This window comes from Poromitra crassiceps, assembly GCF_964638095.1.
Source record: "Poromitra crassiceps genome assembly, chromosome: 19".
NCBI lineage: Eukaryota > Metazoa > Chordata > Actinopteri > Beryciformes > Melamphaidae > Poromitra > Poromitra crassiceps.
In genome coordinates, this window is record NC_139646.1 from 20686623 (window position 1) to 20710949 (window position 24327).

The following is a 24327-nucleotide window of genomic DNA, read 5'->3' on the forward strand; positions in this document are numbered from 1 at the left end:
CTTACTCCTCGCTCATTGCCACCACTGAGGTGCCCTTGAGCAAGGCCCTTAACCCCAACAGCAGCTCCGGTGGATCGCAGGCTGATTGCCCTAAGGCTGAGGCTAGTTCAGTGATTATGTTACTGATGACATCACTGATGATGTCACTGATGTCATCAGTGGTGTCATACATAGGCATTGTGACATCGTTGTGGCATCACTGATGATGTCATCAGTGACATACACACACATGAGAGAGACTGAGAGAGAGAGAGAGAGAGAGAGGGGGGGAGAGAGACTGAGGGAGAGAGACTGAGGGAGAGAGAGAGTTCAGTGATTATGTTACTGATGACATCACTGATGATGTCACTGATGTCATCAGTGGTGTCATACATGGGCATTGTGACATCGTTGTGGCATCACTGATGATGTCATCAGTGACATACACACACATGAGAGAGACTGAGAGAGAGAGAGAGAGGGGGAGAGAGACTGAGGGAGAGAGAGGAGAGGGAGAGAGACTGAGGGAGAGAGGGGGAGAGAGACTGAGGGAGAGAGAGAGGGGGAGAGAGACTGAGGGAGAAAGAGAGGGGGACATTGCATGTGCGCCAATAAGGCAGATGAGGCCACGCAGCAGCTGCAGGGCCAGCTCGGTGAGCTGCAGGGCGAGCCTTGGAATCGAGCGTGCGCAGCGCGCGAGATGCCTAGTGCTTAAAAGAACACATAAGTGAATATTTGGAATTTGTATGATGCCGCATTTAGCTAGTTATCTGAGGGATACTTTGGGAAAATAAAGTTATTCGTCTTCAAATCAGCTTTTCAGTTATATTTTCCCCCAGAACACTGTACCCCATGTAGTTCATAGAAACATGGGCAGCACTTTACAATGTCTTTGTTCCAGTGCGTCAATCTTTAAGCACCAATAAAACGTTGTTTTACATTATGTTATTGTATCCAGTAATTGTTTTTTAAGTACTGTATGCAGTAATGATGACAAAAACAGTTACACTATAATATCTCTCATAATGATAAATGTGGCTTCCAACAAGAGTTACGTCATTTGTGAAATGACTTACTTTCAGGCTGCACTTGCTGAATTCATCTCAAATCACAGTTATGGACCTTGTCTGCTGTGGCTTCTCCGTTCCCCCTGTCCTGTTTGCTTCATTATGTCACTTCATTTCATTATTTAACTTCATTTAATCTAATCATTTAACTTTGAACCCCAGTGAAACACAATACCAATCAAAGAGGGTAAGAGCTACTCCCTCACAAATCACATTTGCATTTCATATTGGAGGGCGAGTATTATATGACCTTCAGTCATATCTCTTTTGGTATGTTTTTTAATGTGTTCATTAAATTTAGCAACAACAACAAAAAAGTACGCTTATTCCTTATTAAATCAACATAAAGATGCTCTACGCAGGGGACGACTATCGCCAAGAGACTCATTCTGAAGGAGTGGAAGTCCCCCTCTCCACCTTCTTTTCAGCTGTGGCTGACGGACATGGTCTCGGTTATACATATGGAGAGACTCCGGTTCCTGAGGACCAATTCATTTAGGAAATTCACAATTATCTGGGACCCATTTCTAGCCTACTTAGATGAGGTGAAGAGCGACAAGTAACTTGCTCAGCTGACTTCTCATGGACCCCTTGCGTGGGATTCCACGCACATTTCTTACAAGCACATAGGCACTTGACGCGGCTGGTAGCGAGCGCCATGTTGGAACATTAATGTTGATATATGTATGTTTTGTTTGTTTTTGTTTTTTGTCTGAGCCTGTTTTTGTTTTCTATGTTCTGAAAATTACAAAATAAAATATGGAAAAAGCAAACAAACATAAAGATGCTCTCTCCACCAGCCAGGCACAGACGACCCAAACGAAATGGGCTTCTTCACAAATAAATGTCACAATGGAGTTAAGATAGATTGGGCTCAAACGTCCATAATAAAATCAGTACATTTACATACATACATACATACAAGTAGATTTCAACAATAGCTACTAGAGGCTAAACTCTTGGCAAGTTGTCAAGAGTACAAAATCTCCCTCGTTACTTACATGCTCTAATTCCAGGTGAGATTATTTATTTCACAGCTAAAATAATCCCACTAATGCGGCGGTGAGGGGCTGCTAAGAGGGTTCCAGAGGAGCTCTTACATGGCCTGGAGATGTGAAGAGGTAGCAGGAAGAATGGAAAGCTCTCACACGGATGTGGTTCACACACTTGTGAGAGAGGGCCCATCATCGTAAGGGCGCTCCAGGCATATTACTCCTCTGAATTGATTTGTGGGGTCATGGCCGACCAGCGGGCCAAGTGGAATTCTTTCTTTACGAGTGAACGCAGGCTGCTGCGGTTGAAAGTTCTAACACGTTGGTGCAAAGACAACAGGTATTGAGCGGTAAAAGACCGAAGCGTCACTGAGCTTTTCACTCTGCTCACGCATTGTGTTGCGGGGGGCTGCTGGAGGGGGATTCAATGACCACACGCACCTGCTAATATTTTGGATATCAGTTTTCAGGATTGGTCCGAGTAAACTTTATTACATTTTTTATTCATCCTGACGGCCCGCCCTCATAATCTTATCCTGCTTACGAGAACATCCAATGACATGACGGTTCTGTTTCAATTTCTTTTCAAATTCTGTTATGTTTAGAAATGTCTGTCTATTTGTGTGTACAGTACATGGATATTTGACATGAAGACACACTAAAACAACTGATCCCAAACAAAACAAGGATGTGAGCTATTTTAGAATAACTGTAGTTTTACACCCTCGACTACTGACCATGTACCCCCCTTCTTTCTCTCACTTTCCCTCTAATAGTGACTGGTCTCTATTAGTGTCTGGTCTCTAATAGTGACTGGTCTCTAATAGTGACTGGTCTCTAATAGTGACTGGTCTCTAAGTGACTGGTCTGGTCATTGACATCCTACAGCTTCGCTAAACCCTGAAAATGGACTGTGAGCAATGTTTACTTTGACCACTTTATCCAATTTAGGGACCCTAATCTGCAGCAGCTTTGATCAATTAGCTCCAGCTTCTGCCTCCGTTCCTGCCTCTCAGTCCCAATGGCACACTCCCTAAAGCCAATACACAACACAAATGGCACTAACTGCAACTCATCTTAATTAGCCTATGCTGTATAGTAACCATGTGCATAATATACACATGCATTTTTTTTTTAAACAAGATTTTCAGAAAATGCTTCGAAAGTCATAAAAGTGGTCGTCGTTTGTGAAGATGATCTTGCCGAACACAAATTTCACTGTTTCATAAACTTTTGTTAACCACAGAACTTATTTCATGCATTTAAACTGAAATCCCCCATACAAAAATCCCATTGCCTTTTCCCCCCAATGAACCAGCATGGCGACGATTTCTGGGTAAGCCTGCAAAAATATGTCATCCCTGCAGTACTCTATACTAGAGCCATATGAAATCTGTTTTATTTTTTTTCCAAATTCCGTTTTATTCTTCCCCGAATTCAGTTTTTTCCATTTTAATTTTAATTTAGGGGTTAGGAGCGATGTTTTTTCTATTTTTGACGACTTGGCACTCTCAGACAGCCTCTTCGACATGTTTCTTAAGGTGAAAACTAAGTTGTGAGGTGCAGTAAGGGTCCCACGCAAGGCCGACCCCCCCTCTCAAAACACCCCAATCAAAAGCTGAATGATTTCTCTAGGCCTATTTTACAATTATGAAATTATTTAGGTTACTATGATCATTAGATCTACTTCTTATTTTTATAATTAGGCCTACTTTTATCAATTTCAGCCAAATTATGGAAAATTCTGCAATATTTCATGTTTTACAGTTGATCCAATTTTTATTACCAAATTCCATGATTCTGTCAGTTTTTCCGTTTTGGAAATCATATGGCCCTACTCTATACCGGTGTTTGGAATGCTGGACCCACTGCAACACTGTGGCCATTTTAGTTGCTTAGGCCAGGGCATATACAGAATAATCACTGGCAAAAACCGAACATGATTTTGGATTTCCCATACTGCCATGTCGATCAACTTTGCAACATCAGAGCAACATACTCTGCAAAGTCCCTCCTAGACCCTGCAAGTGGTTGCTAGACTAACAAACATTTTCCAAAGATAACAATACATGGACAATTGTTGGAGACTTGTGGATAAGTCCCGTCACTCAATGCCAAACAGCAATGGATAATGAGCTTACAGAGCTCACGGTCGTTTGACTCCCTCCCTCCAACCTCAGACTTCTTCCCCCTCTTCTCCATCTCTCTCTCGCTCTCTCTCTCCTCCTCTCCACCAGTGTGGCTCTCATCTTCTCTCTCTCTCTCTCTCTCCTCTCCTCCAGTGTGGCTCTCATCTTCTCTCTCTCTCTCTCTCTCTCTCCTCTCCTCCAGTGTGGCTCTCATCTTCTCTCTCTCTCTCTCTCTCTCTCCTCTCCTCTAGTGTGGCTCTCGTCTTCTCTCCCCTTCTTCCCTTCACCCCACCCTCTTTCTCATGGACCCCTTTCACTCTGCCTCTCTCCCTCAGACCCAATGTCTCTCACCCTCTCCGCCCCCCATCCCACCCCACCCCACCGCATCCATCCCTTCGTCCCCCACTGACTGTGTGTCTCCAGGTCTTCCTGATTGGTCATGGGGATTTTTCAGGCCTCCTCCTTCCCCCTGCGCCCTGGAGATCTCTGTTCCTCCGGCCACTGAGCAGTGCCCAGTGTGCAGCCTGCCCTGCTGGATCGGATACCAGATTGAATTAGCAGTGTGACTTTAACCAGGAGGCTGTCAGGATCATCTTGTTGCTGTATAAACAGCCAAGCAACATGCTCTTCTCTTGGGAAGGATCCATGCTTTGGTTAGGCCATAGCCTGTTCTGTCTAAAAAAAACTGTTGGATATTAGTGTTGGTAGGCAGCACAAAGCAAAACACACAAGATGTAGCCTAAGTATGTATGGTTTACTGGTACATACACATTAATATACTAATAAGATAAGATAGCATTTTATTTATTAATTATTGTATTAGGGCTGGGCGATGGATATGGACAAATTAAATAGCAGGATATGTTTTGACCAAATACCTCAATATGATATGTATGACTATTGGTGCCTTCACAAAATATTCACACAATGAGAATTTTGATAAATAATCATGAGTAATGTGGATATAATGATTATGATTGAATAATAGAATAGCTAGAACAGTCTGGTGAGTTCAGAAAATTACATCACTTTACAACACTTATGCCATATATACCATATATTTGGCTATCATATTAATTTAGGACGCCAAAATCTGAGACGATATAGTCTCATATCACGATATCGATATAATATCAATATATTGCCCAGCCCATACTGCAGCCAGTTACTATTTATATAGGACATTTTCCAGATAAGTGTTGAAGTTAACCACTGATTGTGTGTGTGCAGTATTCTCAGTCATCTGAGTTACCATAAAAGGTTATTACAATAAGAAATAGACATTACTTTATATGGTTTTGGGGAAAAACTCTTATGCATTATATAGCTACTGCATCATTATAGGGCATTTGTCTGACAACATGTGTTACATGGAAGAAAAGAAAAAAAAAAAAACGTAACCCACGTTTCCACATAGTAGCTAATAACATTTCTGAGCACATCATATTTGTCATTATTATGGGAAATGGCCGATTGTGGAAGGAGTGCAGCTCATTTAACTGGAACCACTGAGCTCAAATTCAGGCTGAATGATGTGCTGATGTCAGAAGCAAGCGGTTCTCCCATGCTGCTGAGTTCTGAACCCTAATATCTGTGGTTTTAACCCTGTCTGACACTCATAAGCTCTATTATCCTGGACTCTCTGCTGCTCTGAGGTGGACCATAGGGGGCGGGAGGAATATAAAGATGGCTGTCACTGCCGCCTCTCAAGATCGTAGGATATCAACGACTGTATTGGCGTAAGGGTCGTGTGCAAGTTCTTTGTGTGTGTGTGTGTGTGTGTGTGTGTGAGTGTGCGTGCATGTGTGTATGGGGGGGGGGGGGTTCTAACCGTCTGACACCTGCAGCTCTTATGGCTCTTCATACTCAAAATGCTAATCCAAGCCCGCTTACCCCCCCACACACCCTCTAACCCCAAGACACTCACTGAACTGACTGAGCACCGCGTTCCCAAGTCTGGATCAAACTTAACCAACCCAATCGCTACAATAACATGTCGGCCCTGTGCATTTGTGCAAACCACGGAGAGGCTAGGTGCAGTCTCAATGTCAATCTGAAACAAAAACATCTGCCTTTTACGTTTCTAAAACGGGTTATTTTACCTTTCTGCTAAAACCTACAAACTCAACATAAATTAGAAAACCAGTTAAAAAAGCAGTTAATTAGAAAACCCTGCTGCCTTTCCAACGTTAAACACAAATAAAACAACTTTTAACAAATTTGGTTAATGTTTAGGCAAGTAAAAGAACTTGGTGAAGGTTAGGATTATGGTTTGAGTTAGGCTAATAATACAAACATTAAATGTGACTCACAGTTGAAGTGTAGGAAACCCTGGGGATCGAACACGGCCCTCTGGGGTGAAAAGCAATTGTTTATGCCTTCCATTCCATCCACCACGACCACAACACCCTTACTCACCACCGCGCTATTTCAATAGCAGACTCTATGACATGTATAATGTTCATATACACGTATCTAGAAACGTGATGATATGAACATATTTTCGGTTCAGAAAATATGTGGGGGGGGGGGGGGGGCGAGGGGTGTTTTTATAGACAGGAAACAAAAAAAATCTAAGATGGTGAAAACAATTAGACACAAACTGTTTAATGCACTCAGAAAACATCCTCAATCTGTATCTTTCATAACAACAAACTCGTCACTGGTTGACAGGAATTCTGACAATGCGGAGAAATTGAGTAGGGCATGATGTTGTCAAACATATAGAGACAGTCCGCATGTCTGGGAACGCCCGCGTTTACTGCGGTGGTTAAATCCCCGATCGTGTCTGCCTGGGATGGGCTATCAGCTAAATTCTAACTTTGCTGAATGGATAGAACGGGTTTTTTTACCCCACCCTGACCACGCCCCCAGCCAGGCTGAGCCAGCTAAACCAGCGTCTATGACGAGACATGGCCTCAACCTATCTTATTTTAAAGAAAACTGATCTATAACAGGAAGCTTAAACCACACCATCAAATCACACTCTCCCTGGCAGCAACATAACCAAAGTCGTTTTACTTGCCTCAACAACACCAAAGTTGTTTTACTTGTGTTTAATGTTGGAAAGGCAGCAAGGTTTTCAAATTAACTGCTGTTTTGTTTCAAATTTACGTTGAGATTTTACGTATCGCTGGTTTGCAGACACATACAATGCCAATGTTTATTCTGGCGACGGGGTTGAGCTTTACTGGGCAATCCGACCAACTCGCGTATAAATCTGTGAAACTGCAAAAGAATCAGTCGGCAAGCATCTGCCTTGTTATACGTGTATTCCAGCACTGAATCCATGCACAACTCTGTAGCTGATCCTGACCTCTGACCTCTGTGGAGGAGGCTATTGAAAAGACAATTTCCCTATGGGGCTCAAGAAAGTGACGCATTATCAGCATTGTTTTGTATGAAGCGTGGGGTAAATAAGGAAAAGCACCTGTTTCACTGGGTCCCATATTTGGCCTCGTAAGTGCTGCTGACCCTGAAGTTAACCCAGCTCTCTGCTGCCATCCACTGACTGGTCTGCACAACAACATACACCAGAAAGTTAATGGAAGGTTGAAGGGCATATTTGTTTCTTCTGGCAGCTTGGTAGGCAATATCTTAATTGCAATATTAGCATCCGGCCTATTGATAATTTTCAGTATAGATTAATTTAAATGGCTTTTAAATGGTTTCAACCCGTTAGGGACAGGGCGCCAGGCAGAAACAGCATGGAGCACAGGAGAGAGAAAACAGCATCTTATATAGGCCTATGCTACAAAGGGTGTGGAAAATAAATTTAAATCAAATGGAACTCACCTCGAAATCTAGTCGAGGGCAACATCCGGGGAGTTACGGTAGGTTTGTTGTGTTGCCTTCTGGAAACTTGCTTGCTTGCCCAATCCACACAAGAAATGAGCGCCACCAAGTGGCTGCTGTGTGTAGTGGAGTGGAATGGAGAGGAGAGGAGGGGAGGGGAGGAGAGGAGAGTGATTTAATTTGTCATCCGGCTGCATGGCGTAACCTCTCTAGCTCTGCTGCTCTTCCCCAGCAAAAGAAAACATTATCTAAAACGCAATTTAGGAAGTGCTGTTTGGACACGCCAGTAGCCGAATGAGATCAAACCAGGAAAGGGCGTTATAACGATATTGCATGTAAACATTACAACAACATCCTCAACCCTCTCCCTCTAAATTGTGCGCCATGGTCACTAAACCCGTTTACTTCAAAGCAGCCAGGCGAGTCAAGTCGACGGCAGGCCCAGTGTCTGTATCAAATTGCTCTTTTCCTGTCCAAACTGCTGGCCGCTGGTGCAGCGGTCTCCTCGAAGCATCAAAAGAAGAACAAATGAAACATTTCCGGGCACAACTTTCAAAATAAAACCCTACCAGGAGAAAGCGAAGTTTTCCCCCCCGCTGCATTTTAATTTTGAAAGAAAAACAGCCGTGTCCCGTCGTATTGTGTGTATCTGTGGCTGACTTGACGCAGGACCCCAACAGGTGCCAAAAGTGAGTGTGCAGCAAACCTGACAGTGTGCTGTGAGGAAATGACTATCTAGTTAAAGTAGGTTGGATTTGATGATTCGACCACGTGGTTTCCCAACTTCTGCTCTTAAATAAAGTTAACCCCCTCCCCCTTCACACACAAAATAGGCTACACATGAATTAAGCATTATTTTGTGTATGATCTGCCTCAGCCCAGTCAGAGTAAAAATCATATCCTTTAAGTTAGTTGGCTTTCTCCCAATTCTGAGATGAAGGCAATCCATTATGGCCTATGTTACATTTTATGATTATGATTGACTGTAAACCGACAGACTGAATCCCATTTATCCATCCCTCTTTAATTCATTTATTCATTCAGGGCTTTAGGGAATCCCATTGACCTATGTGGTCACTATTGGAGCATGGATGAGAAGGCCTGCGTTGCCTACAATACTTCAATGTAAATACTTTACCGTGGTGGGGAGTTGGTTAGATTCCAAACAAAATTGTTGTTTTTAAATAATATAGTTCAATTATATTAGTGCATAGACTGGCAATTTAGTTTATTGTGTGCCCTTTAAACGTCCCCGGAGCATCGTCCGAGTCTTCCTGAAAATGGCGTTCATCTTCTTGACTCTTGAACTTTAACCTCGGATATTTATTCGGCCTCGTTTAACTATTTGACAAACCGCAAATCCATCACCCCCAAATTCTCGCGATGCATGCCTCCGATATATTAGGAGAGATGGGGGGTGCTTCGTCCACTTGGAGGGGCGTTGGGTTTCCTTGAGGACCACAGTGAGGTTTGGAGCAGTTAAGGGTCTTACCTCTGCACAACGAGAAAACCCCAATCATGTCGGACGCGGCGGTTAGTTTCCTGAAGGACTTTTTGGCGGGTGGCATTTCTGCTGCCATCTCCAAGACAGCTGTTGCTCCTATTGAGAGAGTCAAGTTGTTGCTGCAGGTAAGATGAATGAGCCAAATGCCGACCACGGCGTGACTCGCTGGTGTGGCTTGTGCGTAAAGTGTGCGTAAAGATTGGCTAAATGACGAACTAAACACATACAATCGAAATCTAGGGATCACTTTATGAACCTCTATATGTCAAGCTGTACAGTGAGTAGGTTCAATTAGTGAGGTTACATAATGGCTGCCTTGAAGCATGTGAGAACTCCTTCCTCAATGTGGAGGTGTTTTACGCACCTGGTGTGCCGTTTTCCAATGCTGCTGCTTGTGCTTGGGTGGAAAGGATGACACAGTAGTAGCCTATTTTGAAGTGGAAAACTGATGAGCATTTTGACCTTTCTCTCTGTTACTATTGAAAATGTAGTTCAGGTTTTGGGAAATTTAAGTCATATCGATTCAAATTAATATAGCCTACTGAATTATACAAAAAATATGCGCTTTATGTTTTTGTTTTAGTAAAATTGCCATTGGTAGTTTATGGGCTACATTTGTACAGCCAATAAGTTCATTACTATGCCAGTTTAAAACGTGACCGCCGTAATATTCAGTGTAAGGAAATTGCTAAATTTAACTTGAAGCATGCAACCCAATACCCAGCCGTTTCTCAAGTAACATCAAGGAGTGGGCCTGTAGCCTACTAGGCCTGCAAGTACAGAATGGCTGTCCAGAGAACATTAAACACCATGCATCACAGCAAGATGATGTAAATACAAATATTAAAACTGTAGTAACATGTTCAAACGAAAACCTACATATTTAGCTATGTGTTGCTTAGAGATAAGGAGCCATGATGAAGTGCTTTTATGCAAATGTACAGGTTGAGTAGCCAGTTTTATGACCATGTTGTGGGTTTCCTCTCTCTGCAGGTCCAGCATGCCAGCAAACAGATCACTGCAGAGATGCAGTACAAGGGAATCATTGACTGTGTGGTTAGGATCCCAAAGGAACAGGGCTTCATTTCCTTCTGGAGAGGCAACCTGGCCAATGTGATCCGTTACTTCCCCACCCAAGCCCTCAACTTCGCCTTCAAAGACAAGTACAAGAAGATCTTCCTCGGTGGAGTGGATCCGAAAACACAGTTCTGGCGTTATTTCGCTGGAAACCTGGCATCTGGCGGCGCTGCTGGTGCCACCTCCCTCTGCTTCGTGTACCCGCTGGACTTCGCCAGAACGAGACTTGCTGCCGACATTGGCAAGGGCAACGCTGAGAGAGAGTTCACCGGTCTTGGACACTGCATCTCCAAGATCTACAAAACCGATGGCTTCAAGGGTCTCTACCAGGGATTCAACGTGTCTGTCCAGGGCATCATCATCTACAGAGCAGCCTATTTTGGATGCTTCGACACAGCTAAAGGTGCTGCCAATCCCTTCAAACTGACCGCAAATAATGTATCGATTGCATTGTATGTACAATGTTTGTATTTCCACATGAAGAGCGAGTGACTTCAATTATTTTGTCCCAAACTCTTCATTCATGCAGGTATGCTGCCAGACCCCAAGAACACATCCATCTTTGTCACCTGGATGATCGCCCAGAGTGTCACCGCCGTGGCTGGCATTATCTCCTACCCCTTCGACACCGTCAGACGTCGCATGATGATGCAGTCTGGACGTAAAGGAGGTGAGTCACCTTTCTAGTGCCTGCCAAGTCACATCGTAAACACAGTGATTTGCCAATATTGGCGTTCAATTCATGCATTTAATAGATTTGGAGCAGCAAATGTGCAATTTACGCACGGGGGAACGGGCACTGTGCGTGACTAACATAAACGTGTCCATTCAACAGCGGACATCATGTACAGTGGCACAATCGATTGCTGGAGGAAGATGGTGAAGGATGAGGGAGGCAAAGCCTTCTTCAAGGGCGCCTGGTCCAACGTGCTCAGAGGCATGGGCGGTGCCTTTGTGTTGGTGCTCTACGACGAGATCAAGAAGGTCACATAAACATTCTAATCCAAGGGAACCCTGCACGTTGCATAGGTCTTAATTCTTGTGATAGAGTGATAACAGCTTGTGGTGAATAACGAGGTAGGCACGTCCTCCTCCGAGGCAGCCAGGGGAGGGAGGCATATTTAACATGCCTCCTCGGTAATCTGTATATATCTTACCTAAGAGGTGCCGAAAGGCGCGTCTAGTCTTTCAGCGTAATAGTCAAGCTGGAGGTGCAATGGATTGTTCCAAGAATTACATGCTGATGCAAAAGGAGGATGTCACCACCTTGCAGTTGCTCCTCATACATCATTAGTCCATCATGGTACAATTTGTAGAACAGTGGCTGAGGCCCATGTGTTGTTATGTTGTGTCCATTCTCATCCATCTGTACCACCTCAAACATTGTTTTAATAAGAATAAAGATGAACTACTTCTACTGGTTTGCGTTTGCTGAATTCCTTTTGTCATGGCAACATGATCCACTTTTTTAGTTTTAGACTGCAATTAAGATTAGAACACTAACTCAAAGAAAGATGTGATATAGATTTTTTTTTCTAGTTGTGGTAGATCTGTACAGGTATACTGTTCAAATCCATCACTTCGACCTGTTGATATTATGTGATTTCACTTGACTGGCTTTGCTTTGACAGCTGCACCAGAAAACAGATCATTAGGCTTGTAATAGGGCTGAGGCCTTTTTGGAGCTATAGAGAAACATCTCAGCATACGAAATATGAAATATGAAATATTTCATATTTAACAGTGACTAATTCTAATTTTCTGTATGTGGTATGTGTCTGACTGGTGTGTATGGATGTAAAGGTAGTTTGATGGAAGATGAGTCTGGACATCACCTTACTAATTTTTAAATAAATTCCCATTGTTTACAGGAGTAGACCTTTAGGAATAGGTGTATAAAAGCAAAACGTGCCTTTAGTTGAAGCTGTGAAAATGGTACACTGCCCACTCATAGCACAAGCAGCTTTATTTGATAAGGAACAACAGAAGACAGTATCACAATAAAAATATATATATAACAAAACTCTCAAGAGACTGGTAGAAATGTTTTTTTCTTTTACAAAACATACAGAAATTGGAGCATATGCACAATTTGCAGCTTATTCATATTGTACAAGAGGAGTCCATTCACTGAGAGAGGCAAGGCAAAAATAATGGCTTTTCTGCTGTCCAAAGCGGTTAAAGTATAGGCTATATATCTTCAGCAAAAACAGGGCAAATATTTTGTAATGAGCTATGATGATTTTCAGAAGCCCAACATAAAACTATTACAGCACATTTACAATAGTTCTGGGTCCGCAGCAAACATTTACTATCCTTCAGCATCACAGAGCCAAAGCGTGACAACACATTCCACTGGATAGTTTATTAAGTCAATTAAATCAAGTAGCACTAAATAGAAATAAATCTGAAAAGGTATGCTGATCCCATAGTGGAAAAAAATATCCTTCAAGCCTTGTACCTTCCAAACGTAACCTTTTGGAGTGGAGGGGTGCAGCCAGGCTCTCAGCACCAAGCGGGCCGGGCCGGGGGCACGGTGAGTTTGGCAGACCTGGGTGAAGGTGTGGCGGAGGCAGAAGCTGCTCTGCTGCTGTGGTGGGCAGCAGCGGCGGCCAGCCTGGGACCCACACCTGCAGGCAACAACACACACGTCCGCATGAATCAGTCTGGATTTTCCAAAAGCACATTATCACAGGAATGTTCTCAGCAAGAGAGCACAACTGACGTGCTTCCAGATTTGCCTGTTACAATGGCTACGATGCACAAATTCTATGTTCTCCTGACTAGCGGCTCAAATGTCAAGTGGCAACTTCGAAGAACTCATAACAAGAAGATCTCATAACAAGATGCACTGATGCAAAAAATAAATGGGACCATTTTCAATGGCAAATTACGGTAAATTGCTCTGACAATTTACAATGGGTCATTTACAGTGGAGTTCAGATTACTTTACAAATTACTCACAAGGCACATCTGTGCAGGACAAAAACTACTGCCAAGCTCAGCAAATATGACAGACATCGCTAGGTCTCTAGGAAGTGAACAGGGATTTTGACAGTTTGCTGTCGCTGGACTGATAGACTGGCTAATTAATTCGTGATTGCATCGCTTTGACTTCTGACAAAATACACATACTTTTTGGTATCAGCACTGGGGACACGGTGATAATATTGATGATGTGGGCAGAGAGGTCACCTACCTGACGGTGTCCTGCTGGAGGGCCTCTCTGCTTTAGAGGTGGGTCTGAGGATGGGGTATGAGGAAGCTCCTGTGTATCTGGCTTGGCGCTGGTAGGCTGCCAGCTGGTCTGAACGCCTCATGCCAGGCGTGGGCTTGACCGACTCCAACCTCTTCAGGAAAGCCTGTAAGAAAATGCATGTGACGTCTCCACCACGTGTGTAGTGTAGACAGTCAAACAACGCATACAAATGTGCTAAACTCTCCTGTGCTGGTGCATGATGACCCAGCTTACACTAAAGGCTAATGTCCACCAGCTCCGGAACAGATGCGGTACGGCTCCGAACAGACCCACACTCATGTAATCTGTCAGACGTATCCGGGATCCGACAAAAATATAACATGCATAATAAAAACTTTGCACTTTTTGACTCACAAAAGAAGCATAACATGATCCACAGCACATTCCCATTTCAAATCCCATTTAAATCAATCCAAAATGTCATGAGAACCTAGCAATCCAAAATGTCATGAGAACCTAGCAAAACTGGACTGTGCCACTAGGAAAACACATTGCAATTCAGAGCAAACATAGTCAAATAACACAACCAATTCACAGGCAAAAGAGTGTAGGCAAGTAGCTTTGAATGTCACACATGCAAGTCCCGCTCTGACGTGCACGTTGTGTGGAAATCCCTCAGTCAGCAAAAATGCCTCAGAACACTGGGGGTGAAGAGACCTTCACAGGCCATAAAAAGGCCATTGGCTTCTAACTGGAAACACACCACTGGAAATCTCTTATCTATATGTGTATCGCCTTCTCGACAGATGATATTGTACATTATGTAGGTTTGTCTATCTTGAAATTGAAAGAACCGGTTGTACTTTAACGCCGTACAAACGAGGTATCTTACACGTGTAATGTGCACTAGGGTGGATATACTCATCACACGGCATATTCAGTTACTTCACTCTAAGAATAGAGAGGAGAGGGTGCTTTTGCTCTCTGACGATGTCGGGGGAGATTCAGGAGGGAGAACAGCCTGTTCTGACGATAGGAACACATTCCCCAATAATGGCAGCACTACTAATTATGACTATTACTAATTATTTACTAATTATTTGCAAGCTCTCTAATTAGCAATAACTAGCAATGGAAGGAACAGTGTGCTCGTTAAGTTGAAGAAAAGGAGGGAATATTTGTGTCAAGACGGCTTGAGATTACAAGCCCCCAGGTGACAAATAGCTAATTCAATTAACGTTTCCCCGATTAGTTTTCAAACACTGCTGCTGGTGTGACCCTACGCGTCTCGCACCGAGTGGTCAAGCGGAGTTAATGTATGGGGGGGGTGAGGGCCGGGGCTGGAGGTGCTGAACCCCTCATGTAACGTCACCCTGCGGCGCTGCAGCTAGCCTGCCACCTGCCACCATCTGTCCCCTGGCCGGCCGTGTCGTGTCTGCTTTCACTGTCTGGGGGCTCTCTCTCTCTCTCACACTCGCCCTGCCCCCCCCCCCCCCCCCCCCCCGACCACACTACATAACCAATACCCCCGATACATACACACACTTCAGGAGGCAAGCATCTATTATTTAAAACAATCAATAACATGGCTTAGACGTGATCATGCAGTCACCACACACATGGTCACAGCAGGCTAGACATATAAAACCTTCACTCCTAGAGTGATGAACGACCAAAAAAAAGACGACAATTTGAAGCAGATGGTAGGACTATAACTAGAGGGCACTCGGTAGAGTGCATACCTCCGGCAACCTTTCTAGAAAAGTTGTTACGTGAATGGACACACGTGGAAGTTAGGGCGCCTTTTTGTGATTGGCCAAAGCCCACCATTACCACGCCCCATTTTGGCAAGTGGGTGCTGAAAGTTGATCAGTTCTAAGTTGGCCCATGACCTACAAAGTTTTGTGGTGGTGATACGTGAATCTGTTTGGAAGTTAAGCTCCTTTTTGTGAATGGACACGGCCATTGCCACACCCCCTTTTGGCCAGTGGGCGTAGAAGGTTAATCATTTCGAAGTTGGCCCATGATTTGGCTTTTCTATCAAGTTTTGCGCATATCTGTGTTTTTTTTAAGATATCCTGCTGACAAACAAATGGCCAAACAGGTGCAAACTCCGTTTGTTGAAGGTAATAACCTACATGTATGTACAACGTACAAAATTAGCACCAGCCACCAAATGCTGTTAACCCATTGATATCTGATGCAGCATTTGTGTGTGTGTCCCTTTAAGACCGGTCTTAAAGGCATACACACTCAAATGAGGGATATACACGCAAATGCTGCATCAGGTATCAATGGGTTAAAAGACGCAAGTGGCTGGTAGATTTGCTTGACTCACCTGCAAAAACAAAACAAAACAAAAACATGGTAATCTATTGAGGGGCTGGTCAAATGTGAACATTCACTAGCCATTTGGCCGGTGGACAAAAAAGTTAATTTTGCACCTTGACTGTAAGTGCAGCCAGACAGAGAACTATATTTCAGATTGCTCTCAGACTGATTTTTATGCCTCTAAAACAACAAATTAAAACAGCATTCGACAATGCATGCGTGTGTGGTGTGCGTGATAGGGAAACATTTAAGAGGACATCAGTGATGCGGTAGTAGCCGTGTCTGGAATTGTATTTTGCGTTCTGGTTTATAAGGAGAACTCAATGCAGCTTTCACAGCCTTGTTTGAAAAAGTATTCGATAATAGAGGAGCAATGGTATAGTGTTAGTTGAGGATGTGGCTGCACTGCCCGGTCTGCTGCGCCTGTGTTTGATGCGTAAACTAAGACCATCATGGTCCTGTTTGGAGTGTAGTTGTCTGTTTCTGTATGTCTGATGATCGCTGTAAGGCACACGTTGAATCTCCGAAAGGAACAATAAAATGTCTCTCTATCTGCCTGACGCGAATTTGATAAAATATGTCAGGAACACTTTGTTACGGATGAAGACGGAATGCCATGGAAGTGATATAACAATGACAAATCTTAATGTATTATTAGGCATTTTTGCTGATGGGTCAAAAGTTTATATTTGAGCTAGACTTATATATTTAATTGTGAGTTTAGACGGATGCAATTACACAGCTGCGTATCTGGCCCTTCTCTCTAGATGAGATACAGCAACACCACTGTTTCAATGCTGTAAAAAAAAAAAAAAACGTATGTAAATATCATCCGATACCAAGTGCCAATACAACTAAATTATCTGTTTTTCCTCCATTACGGTGATTGCCAATTCACCAATTCAAGTATCTGTGCAGGAGCTAAATCTCACCAGGTTCTCCCTCTCGATGCGTTGCTGCTCGCGCTGCCTGTTCAGCCCGCTGTGATAGAGGCGGACGAGTGGCGAGCTGTTTGCTGTATGGCTTTTCCCCCCTGCCACACTCCCGGGCCTGGACCCGGGAGCCGGGCGGGACAACTCTCGAAGGAGCCGCTGGTTCTCCCGATCGATGCGTCGGACCTCGTCGTTGCTGAACGAGTAGTTCTTCCTGTCCCTCCCTCCAGGGCAGACGAAGGCCAGTTCATCTCCAACGTGACTCTCTGTACTGAGAGAGCCTTATTGATGAGAGATAATATATGGAACATGTTAACAAACACATGTATATTATAAAGGATAATTTCTGGGGGTTTTTATGTGGTATTATTAAGTTATTATTTATTTATTTCTTTTTACTGATGAGTATCCTAAAAACAGAGTCAAAAATATCCGTTGGCTTCTTTGGTTATATTCCTGTTTGTGTGTCGAATACCAGAAAACTCCATATAGGCCTAATCCAGTTCTGCCCTGTATTTGATCTATGTAATAAATAACCATCACTAGATCACATGAAAAACAACAACAGAGCAATATCCTTCAGCAGACTGTATAATATATCCCATTACTTTCACCCAAATCTCAACCAGCAGATCGAGTATGGAGCATAGCTGGATTATGGGGACGTTTTGTACATGAAGGCCTCAGCTCACTCTCTTCATCTGTCGGATGCTGTCTATCACGGAGCACTGAGATTCATAACCAGTTGTAAAGGCCTGACACACACACACCATTGTACTCTGCATTCTCTGTCAACTGGTCGTCATTATCCATACGCAGAACTTTGCACTGATATAACCTCATTTATAAATCCATCCTTAGACTGCTGCCCATTGACCTATCCACTGTCATGTACAGTAAGTACAGCACTGTACAAGTAACAGTGCTGCTATGAGCTACTGTATGCTCCCAGGGCATCATCACTCTCCCCATCCCTTCAGTCTGTACAGAATTCGGTAGAAATGCCTTGTCCTTTCGAACCACTTTTAAAAAGTCTGGAGAGAGAGAGAGCATTTGTGGGGATTTGCTCTTGTAGGCTACATAGTAGTTCAAATCTGGTTACCACTTTTTGGCACATTGGCTTGCACTTTCACTTTTATGATCGACTAATGTCTCTGTATTGAATGTCCAATCTGTCTGTAACTTTTAGGCCATTTACACCTGGCGTTAACATGCGTTTTCTGCCATCAGATTGCAATCTGATTGTGCTTGACCACTTGAAATGCCAGGTGTAAACGCCCCCAAGACACATTGAAGATGCATTGCAATCTGATCGGCCAAACCACCTCCGGAGGTGGTCAGGGATGCATTGTGTACACATTGAACCTCTCAATCTGGATACAGCAACTGTATGCGGATTGAGAGGACAACCATTTTGGGTGTTAATAAGTTATCTGGGTGTTATCTGGATAAGGAAAAATGCATGTTAACGCCAGGGTGTAAATGAAATCAGACTAATGTGGTCAAGCACAATCTGATTGCCATCTGATGGCAGAAAACACATGTTAATGCCAGGTGTAAATGGCCTTTTTGTGTTGTATTAATGCTGCTGTCTGACCAGGTCTCTCTTGAGAATGAGACCCTGTGTCTGAATGAGATTAGCTGTCTAAATAAAGGTTTAGAAAATACAATAATACAAAAAAAAGATAAAAGAAAGGCATAGTTTTACTCACAATCATCCACGTCCTGATCAGAGTCCTGGTCTACCTGGGGTGTGTTGCTAAGACCACCGGAGGGCACACTCTCCAGCTGCTGCTCTTTCAGACTGCCATCCTCAGCCTCCATCACTCCAGGTCCAGTCAGGTCCAAGGACTGGAGCGATATCACTGGGCTGATATCAGGAGTGGAGAGGGGGGTCACATCTGTCACCGTGTCTTCGGACTCCTCCGTACGGTTCTGGGGCCAATCTCGGGCCCAATCTCTGGTCCTTCTCACTCCGAGAAACGAGGGAAGGGAGGTCTTTGGTCTGGTCAGGGCAGGTGGGTCCGAACTGTAACTCCTGTCGCTACAGCCGCTGGAACTGTCTGTGTCCGTGTCTGCCGTGTCAGTCGAAGAGGGAGATGGACTTCGGGGGTGGCGCTTTCTTACCAGTTTCTTAGGAGTGCTTCCATTCCTCCCTTTCAAGCCTGTGCAAGCCTCATCTTCTTCGCTCTCATTTTGACTCTGATGGTAGCCATCTTCGTCATCCACGTCTCTGCTGTCAGCCAACAAGGCTACCATAAATGTTTCATTGAGCCTTTTAGAGTGCAAACTAGAAACCTCCTCAACATTGCCACCATCACTGACCACTTTATTGGATGTACAGGAGATAGATGGTATATTGGATGCTCTGCTCATCCCTTCTACCTCTGATCCATAGCTGTCCTCTTTCTGTTCTGCGCCACTGGCAATGCTCTTCTCCACTTGCTTCAGATGGATTTGTGCTCCCTCAGTCCTTGGAGACAAACGGTCTAGATTTCTATGTTGACTCTGTCTAGCATGCAACTTCTCATGCACTGGCAGACTCTCCTTTCCAGCCTTCACACCCTTCTCCAGCTTCTTCACCCCATCTTTGCCACTATCATCGCAGTCACTATCAAAAAACGAGTGATCCACTTCCCCTTCTAGTTCACTAGGGCTGAACATGTCAGTATTGTCCTGACAGTTCAACAGAGAAAAGCTGAATCTGTAAAGTGCACCATTAAAACGTTACGTTCGACAATAACACAGCCAGTAACTTTAGCCACAGTGTACATTATCATCACTTTACCAAAGAGCATTTAGCAAGGGATTAGGCATAGTGATACTGTGTAAGCGTGGTACTGATAATGATGAAATGTCACATTGCAAACTAGTTTTACACATTTACACAGTCAAGGCAATGCTAGGTTAGCTTAGGCTAACGCTACTTAACGATTTAGAATCTCACCCGGGGCTGGGCCTCACAATAAACAGTGTGCCATGTTACATTTGCATTTACTCTGCGTTTAGCTCTCTAGAGCGGTGTGTATTCCTCTGTGCATCTAAGAAAAATAAACAAAACTCATATCGTTTAGCTGTTAGCGAGAGCTTGACGGGGCCGCGTAACCAGGCAACGTCACTTCCTGACAACGATAACGTCACGGCGTTGCGTGCTCAATTAATGTATTATGATTATTATTATGATGATTATGATGATTATGATGATGATGATTATTATTATTATTATTATTATTATTATTATTATTATTATTATTATTATTATTATTATTATTATTATTATTATCATTATTATTATTATTATTATTATTACTACAAAAATGTCGAAAATTGGACCCGGTGATATTGTCCAACCTTGGCGGAAGTCTGCGCTCCCCGTGTGTAGTTTCATATCAAATAACTGTCAAAATATTTTAATGTTAGTTGAGTTCAGAAATACAATTCAAATTACTTCATTCTTTAGCTACATCACATGAACCAGTCAAGCTGGGACTGGAAAATATAATACAAAATTACAAAATACAAAATGATTAATTATAAGGCTTGTCTATTCTATTCATGTTGACACAAATGCTTACAAGTATATTTGAGGCTCCCCCCCTTTTCTTGCTTAAATAATGTATAATGTAGCATGAAGCATTTGTTGACTTGTTAGTATTATATGGACATGATCATTCTTTATTCACTTTCTGTGCAACTTTGTCACAACTTTTACTGATAATAAATCCTCTGTAAAAAGTTCTGCAGTTTTGACTGAAAACAAACACACAATAATTCAATACAGAGAACGTGAGTGTGAATCACTGTCAGAGAGCATATATATATATATATATATATATATATATATATATATATATATATATATATATATACATGCTCTCTGACAGTGATTCACTCACGTTCTCTGTATTGAATTATTGTGTAATTGTTGTGATTGTAATTGTTGTGTAATTGTGTTTGTATATATATATATATATATATATATATATATATATATATATATATATATATATATATATATATACATACTGTATATATGCTTCATGATGTAGTTCCATGCATTGCTGTGGCACTATTCGTTCTCTTGAATTGGCGGGTGTTCACTTTCATCTGTGCCAATAAAGTTTACTTGAACTGAAATTGAGAGACACAGAGAAACAGAGTGACAGAGAGAACGACAGAGAAAGTGAAAGAGAGAGAGAGCTTTGGTCAGGGTATAACCTGGTTGCGTGTCTCCTTGGCAACATACAATAGAGGAAGTTTACAAAGAACCGACCTGCCCAGTTTTACCTGCCTCAATGCCAGGAAGACAATCCTTGTGGTGCGTAGGGAGTGGAGAGTAAGCTGTCATATCAAGGGGGTGGTGAATCACTTCAGGGAAGTGAACAAAGTTCCTGTTTTCTCTCTCGCAGACAGAACAAGGTGAGCTGAACATTTCATTTCCGTGGCAATGACTTGGCAAAACGATTAGTAATAGAGATTGAAAACATATACTGTATATTAATGTCAAGGCTTTGGCTTTGACATGCTTTCAGGCCTTATTACTTCATGACTACAAAACACTCAGTGTTGATATGGATTATTGCTTTAACACCAAGAGGAGCATTACCAGCTTTCAAAATATGAGTCAAATACTGCTGCAAACATTTTAATTACATCTTTGAAGGTACAGTGGAAATGACAAACTTACAAAAGGTCACTACTTCACATTTGATTATGCAGAAGAGGCTTAAATACCAGAGCAAACAGGCTAAATGTTGTTGGTGCATATTACTAAGCGGAGGATTGTTGCCCATAAACAGATCGGTGGCTGTAATGTTTGATCTTGATCTTGATCTTACGTAGTCTTTACAACATTGCTCTTTTACTTGAGTGTGAGCCCATGTTTTTTATTCTGTTTTCCAGTACAGAAATCAATAGCCATGGATACCAACTTTGTTCTTCTGGCATGCTGCCTTCTGACCCTTTCTTTCGCTACAACTACGCCACGATCAGAAAGGAGTTTGAATTTGACTTCCAATTTGACTGGCGCAGTAGCAAAGCCAACCGTGAGCTTAAACTGGACAGACACCACTGCCATGGGAACTCCATCCAACACCACCGCTGATGGTATGGGAGTCATTGCAACAGCTATCTCAACCTTGACTGAGGGCACAACTCCCCTTGCCAGCACTACCCAAGATCATACAGCACTCACCACGGCCACAGCAACATCTGAGAGCACAAATCACCCCCAGACGACTCAGTCAACAGCCATCTGGACATCTGCAACCGATAGTGCTGCATCCTTGATGACCGCAATCCCCAGCACTGAAACGCCAACCGTCACTGTGCTGACAACCCAAGCAAGCCAGACAACTGCAGATAATACCAGTACACCTGACACTACATTCAATTCGACTGCAAATTCATCTCCAACTGTCAGTACAACCTCAGATTCAGTGCACAATGTAAAAGGTAAGATACAGGCTCCAAATTCTTATTTGCTGTTTTATCTTGTTTTTGTTCCATTGAACTACTGCCAAATGACCGTATTTTCTTGATTTCCCCCTGCATTACTAGGACTGAATAAGTCAGAAAAGAATATGACTATTCTCTTCAGCGTTGTACTTGGAGTGTTTGCTGCTGTCAGCCTGGTTGTGTACACGGTCCACAGATTCAAACACAGAATCCAATACTTGCATCAACCTCTATACAACACCGAGGACACAGGTAAGGGAGTTAAATCACAATTCATCATGCAATCAACACAAACTTATTAGTGTATTATTGCTGGAGAAACAGGCCTATTTCATTTTCACCAGATCGATTCGTAGCAGATGACACGCTCGTAAGTTCTGGAGGACTTGATGATGGCCATCCAATCTTTGACAATCAACCAGCAGCCACAACAGAACAATCTCAATTCCGCCTCGAGTTCCTTCATGAAGAGGATGAGAGGATTCCTACATTTTAAGATGTCACCTTTGACAGGCATATACTGTATAATGGGACAAACCAATCAATTTTCCTCATCAACTTTCTTTTCAAGACTGAGATTTCTACAACTGTGAACTTCAAAAAAGTGTTTAAAATCAAATGTATAGATTGTGTGTGTGTGTGTGTGTGTGTGTGTGTGTGTGTGTGTGTGTGTGTGTGTGTGTGTGTGTGTGTGTGTGTGTGTGTGAGTGAGTGAGTGAGTGAGTGAGTGAGTGAGTGAGTGAGTGAGTGAGTGAGTGAGCAGAATTTTGTTCGGCCACAGCTATGCCGTTTTATGTGCGATCGGGCTGAAACTTTCAGAAACTGTAAAGAGCACCCCTGCCCCCCTCCTGATGGAGCCAGATTGTTTTATTAGGTAATTGCCCTAATTACCTAATGATGTGATATCATCAGTGATGATGTCATCCTTACTGGCGGAGGCTATCAGTGACGATATCATCTGTGATGATGTCATGTTCCAGACCAGGGGGGCCTCCCACGGGTCCATAGTAGTTATAATAACCTTAGGCTATTTGTTACACTAATTCTTTAGCAGTCCCTTCAGCTGGTGTGAAAAATTTACTTTACTGCTCAAACTGTCAACCTCCTCCAGCTACTGTAGCCTACATCTTTTAGCAGAGGCCTGAACAAAGACTGATTGGAGTTATCTCCAATCCAAATCCAAAGTTATCTCCTGTGTAAAGCAAATAAACAAAAGTCAAACAAAAAACAAATTGCATGTTTCACAGTTATGAGTTATGACTAGATAAGGAAACCCCTTTTTTCCCAGATTGTTCTCCAATTTTCTCCCCAATTGTACTTTGCCAATTCCCCCTGCTGTCCTGGTCATTGCTCCACCTCCTCTGCCGATCTGGGGAGGGTTGCAGACTAGCACGTTTTCTCCAATACATGTGCCAGCTGCTTCTTTTCACCTGACAGCGAGGAGTTACGCTGGCAGGACGTAAGTCATGCTATTCCCCCCAGTTCCCCTCACCCTGAACATGCGCCCCGACCGACCAGAGGAGGTGCTAATGCAGCAGCCAAGACTCATACCCCACCGGCTTCCCACCCGCAGACATGGCCACTTGTGTCTGTAAGAACATCTGACCAAGCCGGAAATACCTCTACCATGAATTGGACCCCAGTCTCTCCGCGGTGATGGGCGAGTGCTTTTACCTCTACACACTACCCAGACGGCCCTTAATTGTATATGAACCTTGGGATTATGGTAAAAAAAATGATAAAAGCAGAGTGAATATAAAATACTTATTTGTTTTTACCTTAACCTTTGATGCTGCTCCAGCTCTGATGGGAACGTTCCATGTTGGGGTTTTCAAGAAAAGGATTATCTTCAGGCGCGTCCCCTG

At 43.1% G+C, this 24327-nt stretch overlaps 2 protein-coding genes and 1 long non-coding RNA gene across 5 annotated transcripts; 2 read left to right on the plus strand and 1 right to left on the minus strand.

The window, feature by feature from the left end:
* The first annotated feature begins 9465 nt into the window (after positions 1-9465).
* On the plus strand, positions 9466-11774 carry slc25a4 (solute carrier family 25 member 4). Its single transcript, XM_083656298.1, has 4 exons — positions 9466-9591; positions 10460-10946; positions 11073-11213; positions 11379-11774. Exons 1-4 carry the CDS (start codon positions 9481-9483, stop codon positions 11534-11536), a joined length of 897 nt encoding a protein of 298 aa, XP_083512424.1. The 5' UTR covers positions 9466-9480; the 3' UTR covers positions 11537-11774.
* Positions 11775-12588: 814 nt separating this feature from the next.
* cfap97 (cilia and flagella associated protein 97) lies at positions 12589-24326 on the minus strand. 3 transcript variants are annotated; one of them, XM_083655359.1, is made up of 5 exons: positions 24241-24326; positions 18718-19478; positions 17006-17286; positions 13743-13905; positions 12589-13173 (listed from the first exon to the last, which is right to left on the minus strand). In XM_083655359.1, exons 2-5 carry the CDS (start codon positions 19379-19381, stop codon positions 13049-13051), a joined length of 1233 nt encoding a protein of 410 aa, XP_083511485.1. In that variant the 5' UTR covers positions 19382-19478; positions 24241-24326; the 3' UTR covers positions 12589-13048. The 3 variants fall into 3 exon arrangements, with proteins under 3 accessions (XP_083511485.1, XP_083511484.1, XP_083511483.1); XM_083655358.1 differs by lacking the exon at positions 24241-24326 and adding an exon at positions 19953-20093 and having other exon boundaries at positions 18718-19709; XM_083655357.1 differs by lacking the exon at positions 24241-24326 and having other exon boundaries at positions 18718-20093.
* LOC310793825 lies at positions 21291-23651 on the plus strand. The gene is made up of 4 exons (XR_014553540.1): positions 21291-21424; positions 21908-22459; positions 22565-22714; positions 22807-23651. It is a non-coding gene; the product is annotated as an uncharacterized lncRNA (long non-coding RNA).
* Position 24327: the final 1 nt, after the last annotated feature.